The 19,953-nt window shown below is 35.4% G+C and overlaps 1 protein-coding gene across 2 annotated transcripts in view; it reads right to left on the bottom strand.

The window, feature by feature from the left end:
* LOC109113084 (protein kinase C epsilon type-like) overlaps positions 1-19,953 on the bottom strand; it is a 90,175-nt gene that overhangs the window by 54,208 nt on the left and 16,014 nt on the right. For both annotated transcript variants that reach the window (XM_042768516.1, XM_042768517.1), the window contains exon 2: positions 12,687-12,750. In XM_042768516.1, the coding sequence (XP_042624450.1) occupies positions 12,687-12,750 (64 nt within the window). The remainder of the gene's footprint in view (positions 1-12,686; positions 12,751-19,953) is intronic.

The following is a 19,953-nucleotide window of genomic DNA, read 5'->3' as shown; positions in this document are numbered from 1 at the left end:
CACAGCAAAACAAAAACTAACAAATAAATATACTCAAACATGCATCCAGAAACGAAACGTATCAGGTTAGAGACCAATGCTTCACACACATATATCATCCACATTCAGTTTTATACACTACCGTTCAGTTTGGGGTCAGTATGATTTTTGTATGTATGTTTCAATCTAAAACCCTAAACAGAGAGCAGCTGGAGTACTAGGAAAGAAACAACATAAGAGAGGCTTTATTTCTCTCTAAGTACATTATTATTCATTTTGTTATCTTTCAATTGCCCATTGTGAATGATTTCAGTCGCCTGTCACTTCTTTCAAAGGAGACATCTGATTTTTGTGTACAAAAGATCTCTTTTCAAAATCAAAACCATTGAACGCTTATTCCCCCTCTCTGACTGTTCAGCAGTGGAGCAGATTTCACATAAAGAGATAAGATAGCGCACACACACACACACACACACACACACACACACACACGTCAGCGTACATCTGGAATACATAATGACTCAGCACTTTCAATACTAAACATGAGCTGGCACAAAGAAAAGGACGTGTCTCTTTTTCTTAAATTCAGAGGAACAGAGGCAGAAATGTTCCCTGAGGATCCAAAATTAAGTTTCTTCCACACTTGCTAATGGCGAATGAACATAAAATATTATTGACTGGCCATGAAACCAGTATTATGCATTAAAAAAAAAGAATAATAATAATATATATATAAGACTTCTATATAAGCCAAGAAGAGAATGGTTTTCCTTTGCTGTAAACAAAACTTGGTTTGATAAACATGACACAATATAATATTAATTAAGAGTTTAAAAGTTTTTACTGTTAAAAAAACATATTTCAAGCATTATCAGGAACATAAAAAGCATGTCATCATTGTCATCAGTGAATGGTGACAGTAGCATTGACAGCATGCTTGTGAGGGTCTGAACAAATACATTAACAGCAGTGTCTATCACTTAAACTGCATCTGCCATGAAATCATGAGGAAAACAAATTGTGATTTTGTTTGTAATGCATATTTCAGTTTTAGTGATTTAATGTGAGGAATATTACACATACCACATGAAGAAAAACCTTTAAGTATCCTACACAAACATCTGACCATTATTTTCAGATTAGTAAAAAATTCTTAGAGTACTTCAGGATCACGACAAATATTTGTATCATTTTGAAATTATGTGATATTGTCGTTTCTAATAAAGTAATCAGCCAGCTGGTGAGTAACATAAACAGCCAGTTTTTACCAGCACTTGACGGGTGTTAATTTTGGACCGTGTGCACTGAATGCAAATGACTGTCTGCAGTATTCATTATTACGCAGTTGCACGCAGCACTGCCAGGCAGTAATGAGCACATGCAGATTCAGAGCAGTGATGGCTTTATTTTTCATCGTGGTATGACCTGATTGAAAGATCATCATGATGGACTATGAACTGCTGTCTTTGTCTGACTCCTGTGTGACTCACCAGCTCTTGTGTCTCCAGCACGTCTCCGGCCGGGTGCCTCAGTACCTGGCATGTGTGTGTGTGTGTGTGTGTGTTTGTGGATCACTGATATTAAGCAGGACTGACGCAAGGCAGCCAGCCAGCCTCCTTTAACACACACACACACACACACACACACACACACACACACACACACACACACACACACACACACACACACACACACACACACACACACACACACACACACAGAGCTACTTCTGTGGAACTCTGCAACTCCTGCCTTCACACTGACATTTGGATATTTTTGCTTTAGTTTCTGTTTCCTGAAACAATTATTCTCTCATTTTTCCGTTTGATGTTTTCTCCCCAGAGGAAACCCATTGCTTGAAGGTTGTTCTTTCATACAGTGGAGAGTTTGGAGACACCTACTAATTTTGTATTAATATTATAATTCTTTGGTAACACCATACAATAAGATTTTCCATTTGCTAGCATTAGTAACCACATTTTCTCTTAACATGAACTACCCATGAAAATGACACATACAGATTTAATAATCTTAGTTAATATTACTAAATAATTTCAACATTTGCAAATACATCAATAAAATCAAAAGTCGTATCTGTTAATATTATTTAATGGATTTGAGATAACATGAACTAACCACGAATAGCTTTACTTTAATTAATGTTAGCAAAGACTGATAAATACTGTAATAAATGTACTGCTCACTGATAATTATAATTGTCAATTGTATGAATGTATTATTTGGATTAACTTTATCGTAAGGTGTTAAAAATACATATCTATATCTACTGTATATATTTATCTACACATTTGGACTGCAGTTTAATAAAAAAAATGTTATGCAATGCTGTCTGTCACATATTAAATTATATATATATATATATATATATATATATATATATATATATATATATATATATATATATATATATATATATATAAACATAATATCATTGTTTAACAGATTATTGCTAAGCAATTTGAACAAATGCATCCTTCATAGGTGGATGCTGCTATGTGTTAAAAATGCATAAATACTCAGTACATATCAAACGATCTGTAATAACTGACAAAGCAATAGTGACCACATAATACAAATGTGATGCGGCATTACTGTCAAATCCAATATAGTCGACACAGCATAGTCTTTTAGTTTCAATCTTTCTGAAAATCCTGCATCGAACTGTGCTTTGTTTGTAAATGAATCTGCAGTAAAATGAAGTGAACAAAGGATCAGGTTCTTACTGACAGGGGCTGGAACATTAAAAATAAGTTCATCCACTCTTTCCTAATTTTGGGATCAGAAGGAAGGCAACGCAAAGACTTTGGAGCATCTTTATTGTTTGATTTCTGCGTAGACCTGTGTTTGCCTCTCTCGTTATTAACACTACATGCGTAAATCGGTGGGCGGGGCTAAACAGGCAGTGATGTAGAAGCAGATCTTCTTTTGTGGAGGAGGTGTTTAACCACACTATTATGCCATTAAGTGGCACATTCCACATCCTGTCATTTTGGCAGATTAGCTGTTTTAAGACTAATCAGAAAGTTTTGAGTTCTGAAGCTGACAAGATGTTTATATAGTAAAATGACCTCTTATATGTCAAATATATGTTTACTTCTCGGTTCATGATACCTTTAAAGGTTATATATGACTGACAAATATGCATTACATTAAGTTTATTAGTTTGTGTTAAAAACAGTGTAATCCAAATGGATGGGAATTTTAAATGCAATTCAAATATATAAATATTATATTTACGTCTAAATATTTTAATTCTAAAGCTGGGACTCCATATGTGGCACAGATTTGAGCCAATCTGGATCTCCCCATTAACGTCCTTCATGATACTCTTCAAATCCAGTCCAATTCCATCTGTGTCCCTCGGCTAAACAGAACAGCACCACTCCGCATGTGTGTGTTTCCAGTCCAGAGCTCTGTGATCTTTGCAAGTTTCTACAACATTAGGGATTAGTCTGAACATCAGGACCCAGATTTTACACCATCAGCTGCCGAGTCTCAGTGGTCGTGCTCGGTTGACTCCTGGCCAGCAGCTCAAAGAACAACTGTTAGTCGAGTGCTAACACTGTGGATCTTAACTAGTGTTGCTTCAGGACCCAGATTTTACACTGCCAAAAAATACAGGACCAACAGCTTTTATCATACAAACAAAAGCAAAAGTGCCTTAAAAATGCTAATATACCTGCATACTGTAAATTAACTGAACACACAGCAAAATATCACAAAATATCTATCTATCTATCTATCTATCTATCTATCTATCTATCTATCTATCTATCTATCTATATATATATATTTGTGGTGATTTTAAATGTTTTCCCCTTGCACAGTTGATCATTTTTAACTGATTTGTTAATAATGTTTAAAGATGAGTGCTTGCTTTATAACAAGTGACAAATACAGTTGCAGCAAAACACTACAGCATTTGATTGGACACTGTATATATGATGTCATCAACAAAACATGGAAAGCATTTCCGTCTCCTTTATCAAAGCTTACACACTACCATTCAAAAGTTTGGAGTTGGTAAGATGTTTTAACGCTTTTGAAAGTAGTCTCTTAGTCTCTCCAAGACAGCATTTATTTGATCAAAATACAGTTAAACCATAATATTGTGAAATATTATTACAATTAAAAACAAACTTTTTTTATTTTAATGTTTTATAATGTAATTTATTCATGTGATGTCAAAGCTGAATTTTCAGCATCGTTACTCCAGTGTCACATGATCCTTCAGAAATCATTCTAATATGCGGATTTGCTGCACCCCCCCCGCTAGGTGATAGAGAAGGGGAGGCGGAGGCGGAGGCAGAGTTGAGCTCTCGGGCCTCCTTTGGTAAAAAAAAATAGCCAATCAGCATTGAGTGATCACTTTGAGCGCTGATGAGTGTTGAGAAAAGAAACCTCGTAGAGGAGGCAAGCCTCCCTTTTGGTATCAACCAATTATCATAGAGACGTAAATTACGTGATATTAGTTTTAACGTCTCGCGCTGCAATGATAAGGCACTAAGTACTTATGATGAGCAGCGATATTGAATATTTGATCGCTGACAGATTTACCAAGCTGTCATTCAAACATTATACAAATTTGAAAAAGGGAAAACACGTCTAAGCTGGATATAGAATACATCAGTCGGCTTAAATAAATGGCACAACAGACAGCTCTCTTTTAACACAGACTTTAAAAAAGGGATGGATGTTTGCTTCAGGTGATAGAACAGGTAAGTGAAATTATATTATATTGTTGTATGTGTATTGTTTTCTTTACGTTTTCTGACTAAAAGCAACCTAATAATTGGCAGGGATCCCAGACCAACACAATTAGTGTGCCTCCTCTATTTTAAAACACACGAGCCGCCACTGCTTACATTTAGACACTGACAAGCCACACAGGTTTTACATGTTCACACTTGCTTTGTTTGACAAAAACACCCACAAACACTGCACACAGAATGTGTTCAAGACAGATTCCAGTTGTCCGAGAGCATGTGAAGTTTTCAAGAAAGGCAAAGTAATTTAAAGTAAAAAAAAATTCATGACAAATTACATCTGAGAGTTTAAAACTTTGTGTTTGAGGATTAGAACAAACGTGACACTAAACACAGATAACACTGTGCAGGATGTTCACTCAAAGCACTATCGGTGGTTTTGAGCAGTGGTCATGAAGGCATACGGCCATATCACATTTGCAGCTACTCAAATAAGATACAATCATTACAGCAAAACATAAGTTTTAAACTTTGCTGACTACAACACAAAAGAAGATATTAAGAATCTTGATAACAAGCATGTTGGTAACAAAACAGTTTTGGTTACCATCAGGCTTGCCAAGCTAGCAGATTTCACACAGAATTTGGCTACGCTTAAACCTTTGATACAATCAATATTCTACCAGTGATAAAATTGTGCCAGACATTACGTTTTGTGAGGGAGGGGCGCTAGTAGGTGGACTTAGAAATCCTGCGAAAGCTTCTTTATGAATTTATGATGTCTTTATGATTACTTTATAGTGATTTTCAAGTTACAAGTTGTGTACATCGCATAACAGTGACTGTAAAATAAGTATTGGAATAGAAGTGAGATATTTTAAGTTTGGAGGCTAGTTTTTGGCTAGTTTTATTACACAGACCTAGCAACCCTGGTTACCATTAACTTCCATCGTATGGGCAAAAAAAAAAAAAAAAGCACAAAATATCTTACATTATATCTTACATTTACCAAGAGCCGTTGGAATGGAGCAAGGCCAGTGGTGTATATGATAATGAGTGACATTCACCGGTCTCAAGTCCAACAGAGGAGCTCCAGAAGGATAAAAGGATGAGCGATGACAGTGAAGGCCTGGACTATTTATGTTGTTTTATTATGTTTTATGCGACACTCGTCTGTGAGGGGCTGCCACTTTTACTTTCATTTTTTGTTTGTTTATTAGATTATTAAAGTTTTATGTTTTAATGATCGCCGGTTCCTGACTCCTTCTTCCCAATCTTTGAACTTTGTTACACATACATGTTTGGAACAACATGGGGGTGAGTAAATGAAGACAGAATTGTACTTTTTTTTTAAGTGACCTGTTCCTTTAATTCCATGTCTTGATGCTCTAATTTATAGTGAAATCTAGTGTAGATTTTCTGAAGTTAGTGCCAGAGTCCCAGGTTCCTCTGCTGTCACACTGTGCACTGGACCAATTGTGTGACCTTTTGTTAACTTCAATACTGCTGAGCATGACGGATGCCCTGGGATCAATTTCCAACAATCCAAACCATCACGTTCAAAACTCTAAATCTAGGGTGACCATGCGTATCCTTTTTCCTAGACATGTCATGGCCAGGATTTCTATATTCTCACGGTACTTTGATGTCATACAACGATCGGTCTGTGCAGCTCAGTTTCAATTCGAACACACTTAATACGTGTGCATATTTGCACCGTTCTCTGTAGATCCCACCTTCTCACGTACCACAATTGGTCGATTATGTACAATGCCTGCAAGTTATTGGTCAAACTACTTTTCGATCATTACCTTCAGCAAATATGAAAACAGGAAAACAAAGCCAAAACCTGGCGATATAGAAACCCTGGCCAGGATGTGTCTGGGAAAAAGGCCATGTATGGTCACTCCACCCAAATTAGCCAAAGTCACCTGTCCATCTGATCAACAGAAGCAGCATGCACATATCAGATTTACACTTGCAAACTGCACTGGAAAATAAACTGCAAAATAGCATCTGCAAAACAAATTGCAAAGGCCTATTAACCATGACATTCAGATGAAATGGGTAAATGTACTGAATGTTTTGTGTCTCTTCTTCAATATTTGTTGTGGCTCATCATCAATATCTATAATATCAGACCAGACTCTAAGAAAAATGAACTACATTTCTGCAACTGCTGAAAAACTCATCTTCTCTGCCACTCTTTGATGAGTCATCCAACATTCATGCAAAGGAAATGTTAAGTATTTGCTTCCTGATGCAAACGGCGATTAAATGCAATGACACATGAGTCACGTAGACTGTTTCCTTGTACTGAAAATGAAATGAATAAGTGGCCAATTACATTGGTCTGAAACAGAGTGAGAATGTGACACAAACACAATGCTAACTTTTTGACTTTCTTGTTCCTGAGAAGTTGCAGCTAATGCAGAGTTGCATTTGCATTTAGCTCCAATGATTCTAATGCATTTAACTCTACTTAAACACATAAAACACATACTTTTAGCTTAACAATGAGTTCCACCAAAACGTAAAAATGTTTGTTCACCCTTCTTAAAAGACCAGCTATGAGTGAGTTTCTGTTTGTTGCAGGCTGGTTCAGCTGGTTAGCATGGGCCGGTTAGCCCTTGCTGGTACAACGTCACAAATATGCATTAGTCAAATTAAGAAAAAAAGTAGTCTAGTGTATTCTGAAAAAATTAATTATTTCAGCACATCTAAATTAACATCTAAATTAGATACAGTTAATTATATTATAGTGTGAGTGATCAGTCACAATGTTTTCGTTGTACAAGCTCCTGTGCCCTCGTTGAATGCCTGATCAAAAATATAACACATTATTGTAATATCTTGTTCTAATTAATCAAAACAGCTTGATTTGATAAGTAAGTGTTATGCGATGCTAGTTGGCAAAAGGCACTTCAGCTTAGCATCTGCATACAGCTGAACACATAGCCTTTCAATGTAGAACCCATTTGACTTACACTAGTAAGTTTCATCTTTCAGATTTGGCTTGGTTTTTCGTTTTTGCGTTCTGGGGTAGAAAATCAATAAACAGCTTGAATATTCAAGCTCTACATGTGGGGGGAATGAAACATCACTGTCTGTCAACCAAAGATCAAACCCTGCCGTTATCTAACCGAAGGCTATTTAAAATAAATAAATAAATAAACAATGTAAGAGAACTGTTTAATTTAACCACTGCAAAATTTACACTGCAAAGGTGGCATAAAAGTGCTTCTAAACTTGCATGTAGGTGTCTTTTAACAGACTGTTTAATGCTGCTCCAATGTAGCTAAAATGCATTTTGCTATTGCAACTGTATTCTTTAATACTAGGGGCTGACCAAGGTAACGTATTTAGGTTATAAAAATATTTTGGGAATATTGTTTTGAAATGTTTCTAAAACGTTGAAATGTCCAGGTTTCTTAAAACATTCTACATTCTACATTCTATTTTTTTTTTTTTTACCAAAATATAATGCTATTTAAATGGTTATTTTTAATAAGAACTTTAAAATGTCCAGTCTTCTTGTCATGATTAAAATGTTATTTAAATGTGTTAAAAACGTCTCTTTGAACGTTTATCAAGTAAGGGATAATGTACATCCAGCCGGTTGTTATCGCAGAATAAACCTGACAAAGCTTCCGTGAACACAGCAGTTGCGAGCAAGCAGCAAGTTCAAACTAGATGGACATTTAAGGGAAACGGTGCAGTCAAACCACTTATTACACAAGATTTCACCACATAAATAATTATGGCAATAAAAGATGTAAGACGAAAATGTTTTAAAACCTTACCAGTTTGTTAGTTATCTTATAATCCATTACAGTGTACAAAACAATCATAAAAAAATCACAACATCTCCTTTTTAATAAAACAAAAAATTAATCTTCCGCGATACCAAGATGATATAATTTTAAACATAAACATAGCTCCTGAACTGAGCCATCTCTGATGTGCATCCTGGAAAGGCATGGGTCTGATGGGAGTTGGGCCATAGGGAGTGTCAATGAAAGAGGCACATCTGGGAGGTTATCTGGGTGGAATTAGGCCACGCAGGATCTGGGTCCAATCATCATGCACCAGAGTGAGTTTTCTTTTTTTTTTCTATTTACAGCCACACTGGAGGCAATATTAAGATCAGTAAGTTGCAGCTCTTCATATGACTTCCAGAAAGAGCAGCTGCACAGACTTGATAAGTTTGTCTGCATTTCAAGCAGTGGTGTATGGTAGCAGAACTATGGTATTTTTCAGCTGGACAGTCATGGCCTAATGTTTAGAGAGTCAGTCTTATAACCCGAAGGTTGCGGGTTCGAGTCTCAAGTCTGGTAGGAATTGTTGGTCGGGGGAGTGAATAACCAGTGCTCTCTTCCACCCTCAATACCATGACTGAGGTGAGACCCTTGAGCAAGGCACTGAACCCCCAACTCCCCAGGCACTGCAGCAATATGGCTGCCCACTGCTCTGTGTGTGTGTGCACTTGGATGGGTTAAATACAGGACACAAATTCCAAGATCAATGAGTTCACGAATGTAGAACAAATATCATTAAACACTCAAACCTACCAAATTATACGTAGACTTGGATGTTTACAGGCAAGTTCATCTGACATCAATGAGTTCACGAATGTAGCATTAAGCTTTGTAAACACGCTAGCCGAGCAAGTAACTGAAACAGTAACTATAAGGACCTTCTCGAATCAGAAACCGTGGGTGGACAGAACAATCCGTGCAGCAGTAAACAAACGCACTGCTGCTTACATCGCCGCTCTTTTGTCGAGAAACATGAGCGAGTACAAAGCATCGTGCTATGCTCTCCGACGCGCAGTAAGAGCTGCCAAACTCCGATACAGGGAATGAATAGAGTCTCATTTTTAGCTAAATGACTCCCGACGCATGTGGCAGGGACTAAGGACCATCTGTGCCTTTGGAAACAAATCCTTTGCAGAGGTGAGAGCAGATCCGTCGCTGGCTGACGAGTTAAACTCTTTCTATGGCTGCTTTGAAAACAATCTAAGCAGCGCGAGTCTGCCGATCAGCGCGTCAGGAAGCAGCAGTCAGAGCAGTGATAATCATGTGATCACCGTGTCGGAGGACGAGGTTCGGAGGGCTCTAAAGCGAGTGAACGTCAGGAAAGCAGCCAGACCTGATGGGATTTCTGGCCGTGTTCTGAGGTCCTGCACTGATCAGCTCGCTGGTTTGTTTACATCCATCTTTAATGAGTCTCTTGCTACCTCTGTGGTTCCCACCTCCTTTAAAAAATCTTTCATCATCCCTGTGCCTAACAACAATAAACCCTCTTGTCTGAATGACTATCGTCCAGTTGCCCTCACATCAATAGTCATGAAGGTCTTTGAGGGACTGGTTAAAAAGTACATTTGCTCCTCCATCCCGGATACTTTGGACCCTCTTCAGTTTGCTTATCGCCCCAACAGATCCACTGATGATGCCATCTCTCACATCCTGCCACTCTTCTCTCACGCACATTGACAGCAATAACAGGAACTATTTAAGGCTGCTATTCATCGACTATAGCTCAGCTTTCAATACTATAGTCCCCATAAAGCTAGCTTCTTAATTCATAGACCTCAGTCTAAATTCTTCACTCTGCAACTGGATTTAAGACTTTCTCACCGGCAGACCTCAAGTAGGCCAGTTCATCTCTAGCTCCATCACCCTGAACGTAGGAGCCCCACAGGGCTGTGTCCTGAGTCCCCTGCTCTACTCTCTCTACACACATGACTGCATGTCTTCCCGCAGCTCCACATCTATTATCAAATTTGCTGATGATACTGTGGTTCTGGGCCTCATTCACAATAATAATGAGACCACATACTTGGAGGAAGTAGAGAAACTAACATCATGGTGCCAGGACATTTGTCTCTCTATGAATTTGAGCAAAACTAAAGAGCTGATTGTTGACTTCAGAAGGAGACAGCAGCGGGCCTATACTCCTCTAATGATCAGCGGGACCCCTGTGAAGAGGGTGAGCAGCTTCAAGTACCTTGGTGTAAACATCTCCGAGGACCTGACTTGGACTTCACACATACAAACTCAGGTTAATAAAGCCAGGTAAAGACTGTACCATCTGTGACAGCTGAGGAAATTCAGGGTTTCGCCAGCAATCCTGAAAACTTTCTATTCAGGGGCCATAGAAAGTGTATTGACTCAGTGTATCTCACTGTGGTATGGGAACAGCTCCAGTCAAGACTGCAAAGCCCTGCAGAGAGCTGTGCGCTTAGCTGAGCGCATCTCAGGGTCTGCTCTCCCCTCTCTGCAGGACATCTACCTCAAACGCTGCAAAAGCAGAGCTGTTAAAATCATCAAGGACTCCATCCACCCCAGTAACCATCTTTTCACTTTGCAGGCATCTGGTAAGCGCTTCCGTAGCCTGACGGCAAAAACCAAGAGACTTAGGAGGAGTTTCTTCCCCCAGGCCATCAGGCTCCTAAACTCAAAACCAGCCTCTTAACATCTGCATGTCTCCTGTAATATTCACTTAATCAGTAAGATATTCATCATTCTCTACCTCATATTGACATACTGACAGTGTCAACCTGTTTGCACATTGCCTCTTGTACATTCCTGTGTATCTTAATATTTAAGACTACAGTATAATGCACATATTCACATTTGCCTGTTGCACATTCCTGTGTATCTTAATATTTAAGACTACAATATACTTTCATGCACATTATTTTCTATTCTATATTTAATTCTACAGTATACATCTTTTTTATATTTTATTCTTATATTTTTATTGTTTACTTTTATTTCATTCTTTCATACCTATATTCATGTATTTTTCATCTGTGTTGTATTCTTTAATAATTGCATTGTCCATGGAGCGAACCTGACTCACATTTCACTGCTGGTTATAGGCTCTATATAATTGTGTATGTGATGAATAGAAATCTTGAATCTTATCATATATTATATGACGTTGCTAAAAATAACATTATTTTGTGTATTTGGTGTAATGCAATGTGTTTATGTGGTTTAAGGTTCAAAAAATACATTATTTTCTACATACTGTACATTATTGTTTCTCCTCTATGCCCCGCCTTCAGAAACGCGTCGATTTTTTACAAAGCTCATCGGTCTGAAAAGCGAGGTGTGCTCTGATTGGCCAGCTATCCAGTGTGTTGTGATTGGCCAAATGTCTCAAGTTTTTATGCTTTGTGTTGTGTATCGTGCTGAATAAAACCATGTCTGCATTTGTGATCGGAGAAATGACAAACAACAAGCACTACTCTACACTGCTCAAAACTCGCATTTGAATCATCAGTGGCAAATTCTTTAAATATGAAAACATACTTACAGACTGTGAGTCAGAATCACTAGACTGTCCTTGCAAAGTTGGAATTGCCCCACTTTATAGAAACAGACACCGGAATTGTAGGCTACTCTCACAGGAAAAAGTCCTTGTCCTCCACAAAATGCGCTGCACACATCTGAATATTTGGGTTGAACTGTTCTGGAACAGGGTTGTAAATACAACTTAACCACTGATTTCTAGTTGTGTCCTCTTTTGGAAGGCCAAACAAAGTACACGTCTCCACAACATGGCGCTGGCGGCAACAGCGATATTAAAAGTAACGCCTTCTTTCTTATGCAAACCTTCTCACATCGTGATGTAGAGATGTGGGGGCGTGTTAGAATGAGCGGATTTAGGAGGGCGTTGTTGACTCTTAAATTTATAAAGAATATCGCTTTGGATTTGAGACTTTAGTCTTTGCAACTTTACAGATCTTCTTTATGCACCAAGAGCTTGTAACACTCCAAAGAGAAAGGAAAAAATTAAATTGCATCATATGACCCCTTTAAACATTACCGTGTATTTACTGTATCAGGCAGCACAGGATGTCTGTATTTCTGAGAAATCTTATATTGGGTGTAATGGTTACACAGGGACATGATTCATGCAGTCTTTAAATGACATGTAATGCAATCAAAGTTTACAAGGATGTCTTACCTTCACTGGATGATCCAGACAAGTTGATAATGACGTAAACCTTTCCCTCTGGCTCCAAGTCTATCTGCAAGGACCATCACACAAAAATGAGTTTTAGCAACAGAGCAAAAGAACATCTTTAATCATCTTGACTGGCCTCTGTACTTAATGCACTTAATGCTATCTTTTAAAAGAAAAGTAAATGCATACATTCTACAGTAAACAATCTATGCAAAAGTGACAAAAAGTTAAACAGTAATATGCATTAAATTCTCTAAAAATCATTAAAAAACCTTATTCAGAGCTTACAAATATGGAAAAACAGGCAATTGATCACAGAGAATACAACAATTTTAGCAGTATTAGAATGACACATTTCAAAATAAAGAGCAATAGTGAAAAGAAAATAGAAATAAGAATAAAAAACGTTTCTGATTTTTAAAAGAAACTGACTTTTGCTTACACATCATATAAATTACTAAACTCCTCATAATTGTAAAGTAATTGATAAAGTTGTATTTATGTCAAATTGTACATCAAATATGTTTTATTAGTTTATTACTAAACAGATAATTAAGAAAAACAGTTTTGGCTAACATGTCGTTGTTTAGTACTGTATATGATGATAGATAATCTGATTAATGTTACAATATTTTGCATGCCCATTGAGCAATGTGGATTTTGCCAAATGCCAGAAAAAGAATTAATAAAATAAAAATCATTATAAATAATAATGATAACTGCAATCATTTTGTTGTCAAGGTTTTGTCTAATTGTTATTTTTTTATTTATTTTTTTTTTCTGTAAAGATTCAGTCATCATTTTACCACCCTCAAGTGAACCTCAAAACCGTTTGACTTTTTCCAGTGGAACATAAGCATATATTATCAAAGAATATATTATCAAAATGTTAAAGCTGCTTTTTTCCACACAACAAAAAATAAATAAACAAATAAAATAAAGATGCACAAACTGTCACAGGGTGTCAAATTCTGATATAATTCTGTAACATATATACTGTATATGTGTATATATATATATATATATATATATATATATATATATATATATATATATATATATATCTATATATATACTGTATATGTGTGTGTGTGTGTGTGTGTGTGTGTATGTGTGTGTGTGTGTGTGTGTGTGTGTTTGTATGGATTCAAAGCCCTAAAAAAAAGACATTCATGTGCATACTATATTGATTGAATTTGTGTGTGATTTCCCGCTTCATTAGGTTTGCACACCACCTGTGAAAGCCTTACTTATCAGTAATGATACTAATGGAAATAAACAAGCACACATGGTCAAGATTAGCTGAATAAATGCTGAGTATGTGGCACCAGCAGAGGAAACAGCACAGTCTCGATGTGAACATGGGGCCTGTGAGGCTTCTGCTGAGGCTGAAATGACTGATATTAGGCCCAGTTCTCCTCTCAGCAGCTAATGACAACATAACGGCTGTTCCATCAAAACCAGATTAAAGCAGGAAATGGAGGGAGGATGTGGGGATGAGTGGAGAGATTTGTACATGCTATGAGAGTAAAGAGAGAGAGAGATAGACAGTGAGGATGTGTGTGGGAGTTGGGTTAGAGGCGAGCCGTATCATGTTAGTGCAGTCAACACAGGTTTTACACAGGATGCACCAGTGCAAAAAATAAAAGAAAAAAAAAAAAAAAACACACACACCTGCGTGCAAGTGCGCTCACACGCACACGCAAAAATTCACGCTCCCAAACCAAAAGTACCAGTGTCAAGGTTCTGTTGATTACAATAGCTGAGATTCTCACATATTCACTAGAAACCACATACATTTTAAGAGAAAATGTATTTTATGAGACAAAACTGTTTGTTTGTGAGCAGAATACATGTACATTATTATTCAGAAGTTTGGGGCATTAACTTTTTTAAATGTATTTGAAAGAAGCATCTTATTCTCATCAGTGCTGCATTTAATTTATCAAAATACAGTAAAAACAGTAATACTGTGAAATACTATAAAAATGTAAAATGTTTAAACAATTTAAACATCACTCAGGGACAGTGAGCAGCCAGTGGCCCATTGGTTTGTCTCCTGTATTGACAGCGTAAACATCCAATCACAATGCGCTATAGATGGAGCGATGAAGTACTTTGCTCTTCCTACAGTATAAAGATCACTTCACTCTAACTTCTTCCACATTGTCTTTTCCCACGTTTTTACAGCAGATTTATCAAGAACAGGCTTGCTCTGCGGTGAGTGATGCGGGCCAAAGAGCCAGGCAGGAGGAGAAGAAGAGAGTAGTTGAATCGGTAAATTGCTTGATAGGGACTCGCAACGGAAGCAGGCATCTAACCTATCCTAATGTGCATGCCATGAGTGTAGAATTGAAAACACTTTTTTAATAAAACGTAAATTCATCCGCCACGCTTTTTTGGCCAAGTCAAGTGTGTTCATAGAGGTTTCCATGGGCCAATGCGAAAAAAGTTAGATTTAAATTCAAAAAGTCTCTATTTTTTTGTCGGACCTGACGTTTTATTCTTATCCAAATCAACTAGATATGATATGAGTGTGATACATACATGCACCAGTCAAACGTTTTAGAACAGTAATTTTTTTAAATGTTTTTTAAAGAAGTCGCTTCTCACTAAGCCTGCATAATATTGTGAAATGTTTTTACTATTTAAAATAACGGATTTCTATTTAAATATATATTAAAATGTAATTTATTTGTGTGATGTTTATTCTAACATGCTGATTTGCTGTTCATTTTATTATTATTTATTATAAAAATCATTAAATATTATTTAGTAAAATTAAATTTAAATTATTTAGCAAAAAATGCTTTAAATTAATAAGAAGTGGTGATAAAGATATATAATGTTACAAAATATTTCTATTTCAGATAAGTGCTGTTTTTCTGAACTTTCTGTTCATCAAAGAAAACTGAAAAATTCTACGCAGCTGTTTTCAACATAATATATATTTTTTATTTTTTTTAGCAGCAAATCAGAATATTTGAATAATTTCAGAAGGATCATGTGACTGGAGTAATGATGCTAAAAATTCAGCTTTGAAATCACAGGGAAAAAAATGACATTTTAAAATATATTCAAATAGAAAACAGTTATTTTAAATAGTAAAAAATATTTCACTATATAACTGTTTAAAAAATCTTACTTTTCAAAAACTTTTGACTAGTAGTGTATATCATATATATGGTATATAGTGTTTGTGGGTCGCCTGGACCAAAAAATGAGGCCGATTTTTGGTCCCAGTCCAGCTCTGACTTTACTTATAGTACTTAATCATATTTTGGTTTCCCGATTGGCAAGGGTAAAAAAAAGAAAAAAAAATATCACACTTTGAAGCCATTTCAGAGCAAATTAACTATTGAGATATATTCAACTGTGTATGTATGTATATGTATATATATATATATATATATATATATATATATATATATATATATATGTATATATATATATTAGGGCTGTCAAATGATTAATCACGATTAATCACATCCAAAATAAAAGTTTTGTTTACATAATATATGTATGTGTACAGGGTATATTTATTATGTATATATAAATACACACACATAAATTATATATTTAGAAAATATCTACATGTATATACATTTATATATTTATATTCTTATATTTTATATTCTATATAAATATATTTAATATATAAACATAACATATTCTTCTTAAATATATACATGCATGTGTGTGTATTTATATATACATAATAAATATACACAGTATACACACATATATTATGTAAACAAAACTTTTATTTTGGATGTGATTAATCGTGATTAATCATTTGACAGCCCTAATATATATATACACACAGTTCAATACAAATCAATATATATATATATATACATTGATTATAAATTGAGTGAGTAAAAGTCCATATATATATATATATATTTGTGCCTGTTAACTAAATGAATGAATCAATGGATCAATAAATCAGTCAATCAGTCAATTGATTATAAATTGAGTGAGTAAAAGTCCTTTCACTCTACTTTGGTACAAGGATATATGACACATATCCATGAGCTTTTATTTTTATTAACATCAAGATTTTGAAAACTGTAGTTACTTTTTAAAACATTTTAATGAACTTTTTGTCTTCACTACTATTTTGATCAATTCTGTGTTGTGACAAATGAATTAAAAGAATGAACATTCGATTCCCAAGTTTCTCATTTGTTATGACATCCTAAAAACTGCATGCATAAAACTCACTTCATCAAAACGCTTAAAGTAATTTTAAATGGGGTATATAAATGTCACGCCGCAGGTCATTTCAGCTTCCCAAAAGTATTTCATATCAACCACCCAAAGCTATTTGCAGAACTGATGAATATTCAAATCAAACTTAACTTTTTCAAGCATAATGTGTCTTTGTAAGCCCTGGGGCTGCTGTGGGGTTTCTTCACTCCCTGCTTGATGGAGGATGAATGAATTAGGATTTTATAAAATCCACACTTGAAACTTTCCAGAACATTCATGCACTGATTTACTGGTCTAGGTTTAAGACACTTAGACTTTTAATACATTTAATACAAAACATCTGAACAGACTGGGAATCTGAGAACACAGATGTGTTTTTTCTAGACTAGGAGAAGATGCAATGAAGTGTTTCCCGCTGAGGGCCTGTGGGAGAGATGAGTCGCTATGCTGCGGTACGAAACTGCTGTCGAATACTTGCTATAGTGACATGTTTGTTATCCCAAATGACCTTGTGACCTTCTCCCTTCCTCCCACTTCCTGTGATGTCATGCTGAAGCTGATCTCTGAATGCTCTCGCTCTTGCAGGTGCGACGACAAACCAAATATAGCAGCTAGCTGTAGCAAAAAAAAAAAAAAAAAAAAAGGGAGTGAGTGAATGTTTAAGTTTGGAAATAATGTGTGGACGTTTTTGCACATTTGTGTCTATGTGCATACATGCACGCAATGGTAGGGAAGTAAATATTTGCATTTAGATCAGTCTGAGTAAATAAAGTGTCTGCAGGTCAAGGAATTACAGGCTTGCTCATAAATAAGAAGCAAGCATGGACAATATGAGATCCAGGAGAGCTATAAGTTAAGTCAGATAAACAGATATTATGAGCAAAGTTTCAAATCAGACTAGTTATTTTCTTTTAATAAAAAATTAAGGTAATAGACACTAAAAAATAAAGGTCCCAAAAGTGTGTTTTTAGAATAGCCATTTTGGGTTCCCTACAGAACCCTTTTGTGAACAGTTCTAAAAAGAAACATTTTTTTCATAGTGTGAAGAACATTTGAATCATTTAAAGAACCCTTTTCTTCTATAGAACCTTTTGTGCAATGAAAAGTTTCCATCATGTATGTTAAAGGTTCTTCACAGAACCACAAATGTGAACCTATGAAATATTTTTCAGTTATTTCCCTGCTTTGTTTTGACTGGATACCTGTTTTGTTTTATATTCTATATATTCTAACCTGTTTCTCTTCCTCTAAAATGACCCCAGTAATGTCTAGAGTCTCAGAAGCAATCTCAACAAATTGTGTTCTGATTTGCCAAGACACCAAAATCTGCAATCAAAAGTCAGAGATTTCAATATGAACTCAAACATTTCATATCAGAGTCTTCCAAAACCAAATGATTAAACTATGATTTATGCTATCAGTTTTTAATTTAATAGTTTATATATGCATTATGTAGCGCTATACTAAAATTTGCCAACAACTGCCTTTGAATTTGAGCAGAAACATCAGAGACAGACAGTTTCACAGTTGAGCAATAACATTTTCCTCTGGGGTAAAAATGTGAAGCATCAGATGGAACAATTAGAGAATAAAGGTTTCAGGAAACACAGAAAGAACAACGTCCGGGCAATTAAACTTTCTTCTGTGAAAGTTAGTATCTGGAAACCCTATGTTGTCTCTTCATCACTGAATACATGTGACATCTCTTGTGAAAAAAGTACAGTTTAAGATACTTTTAAAAAGAGCGATTAATATGGGAACAATATACTTTAAATGAATATACCTAAATGCAAACTGAATGTAATGTTATCGGACACTTAATTGCATGTTTTCTGAATTTAAATGAAAATACATCATAGTTTACATTAATTTTAAATGCAGATATATGAAATTAAAAGTTTTTTTTGTTTGTTTGTTTTTTTTTTTTGACCAACTTAAGTAGGACGTAAGTACTTCTTTATGTGTAATTTGATATTTACTTCCATTGTCTTTGAAATATGATTTAAATCTCCTGCTGAATGTACTGATAATCATTTACTGTATGTAAAATAAATTTAAATGTAATTTCTTGACATGTATATTAAATACATAACTCGTCATGTAATGTATTGAAATGTATTTGTAATTACTCATTTGGAAAGATAAAGTTATGTAATATTGATTAACATACTACAACTAAACGTATAATCAAGTACGTTATATGTGCTTTATAATGTTAGTCAACACTTGTGTAAGTGTTGTGTACTTTAAAACATGAGAAGATTATTAAATCATAAGGAAATTTACTTAAATCTTCTGACATTATAACAAAGTACATTAAGTGTGTTTAAGAAACAGCAGTGCTGTAATGTAATGAAGTTATAATACTTCGTTACAGTACTTAAGTAATTTTTGGGAGTATCTGTGCTTTACTTGAGTTTTTATATTTCAGCCAACTATTACTTTTACTCCGCTACATTTCCTAATTAATATGTATACTTTTACACCGATACATTTCCCCGAAGCATATTCGTTACTTACTACAACATAAAGTCAGAAGTCAGAAGAACACAGACTGCTGGAAAGAAGGTTTGATGAATCAGTGGTCTAGCTTCTGCAAGTTAGACTCCTAAAAACACCTTTGCTCACGAGCAAAGAAAGTGCGGACACAACCGCTGATGATTCATTTTCCACTCAAGTCGTGTCTGGGGTCTTCGATATACATTATATCTTCTGCTATAATATAGTAAGTGTTGTGATGTGCGATCTGACATTATCAAGTATATCGCCAAATCACACATACAGAGTGAATGCACGTGATTTAAAACTCAAAATTCAAGGCATTTTAAATTGTAGATGGCAAAAATGCTTCTGTATGCTTTTTATATAATTATATAATTTAATATAGTTAACTTAATCTGTATCACACAAATATGTGATGTATTGTGTATCACACAAATATGTGAATACTGTTTTTCTGCAGATATCAGCATGATAAATTTAATAATCATTTTATACAAGTTCAGTAAAGTTAGCAATAAGAGACTTACATTTTAGATATAATATTGCTTGT

Source organism: Cyprinus carpio, chromosome A13 (genome assembly GCF_018340385.1).
Source record: "Cyprinus carpio isolate SPL01 chromosome A13, ASM1834038v1, whole genome shotgun sequence".
NCBI classification, from domain to species: domain Eukaryota; kingdom Metazoa; phylum Chordata; class Actinopteri; order Cypriniformes; family Cyprinidae; genus Cyprinus; species Cyprinus carpio.
The sequence above is the reverse complement of the archived record's forward strand: the minus strand, read 5'-3'. Positions and strand labels throughout refer to the sequence as shown.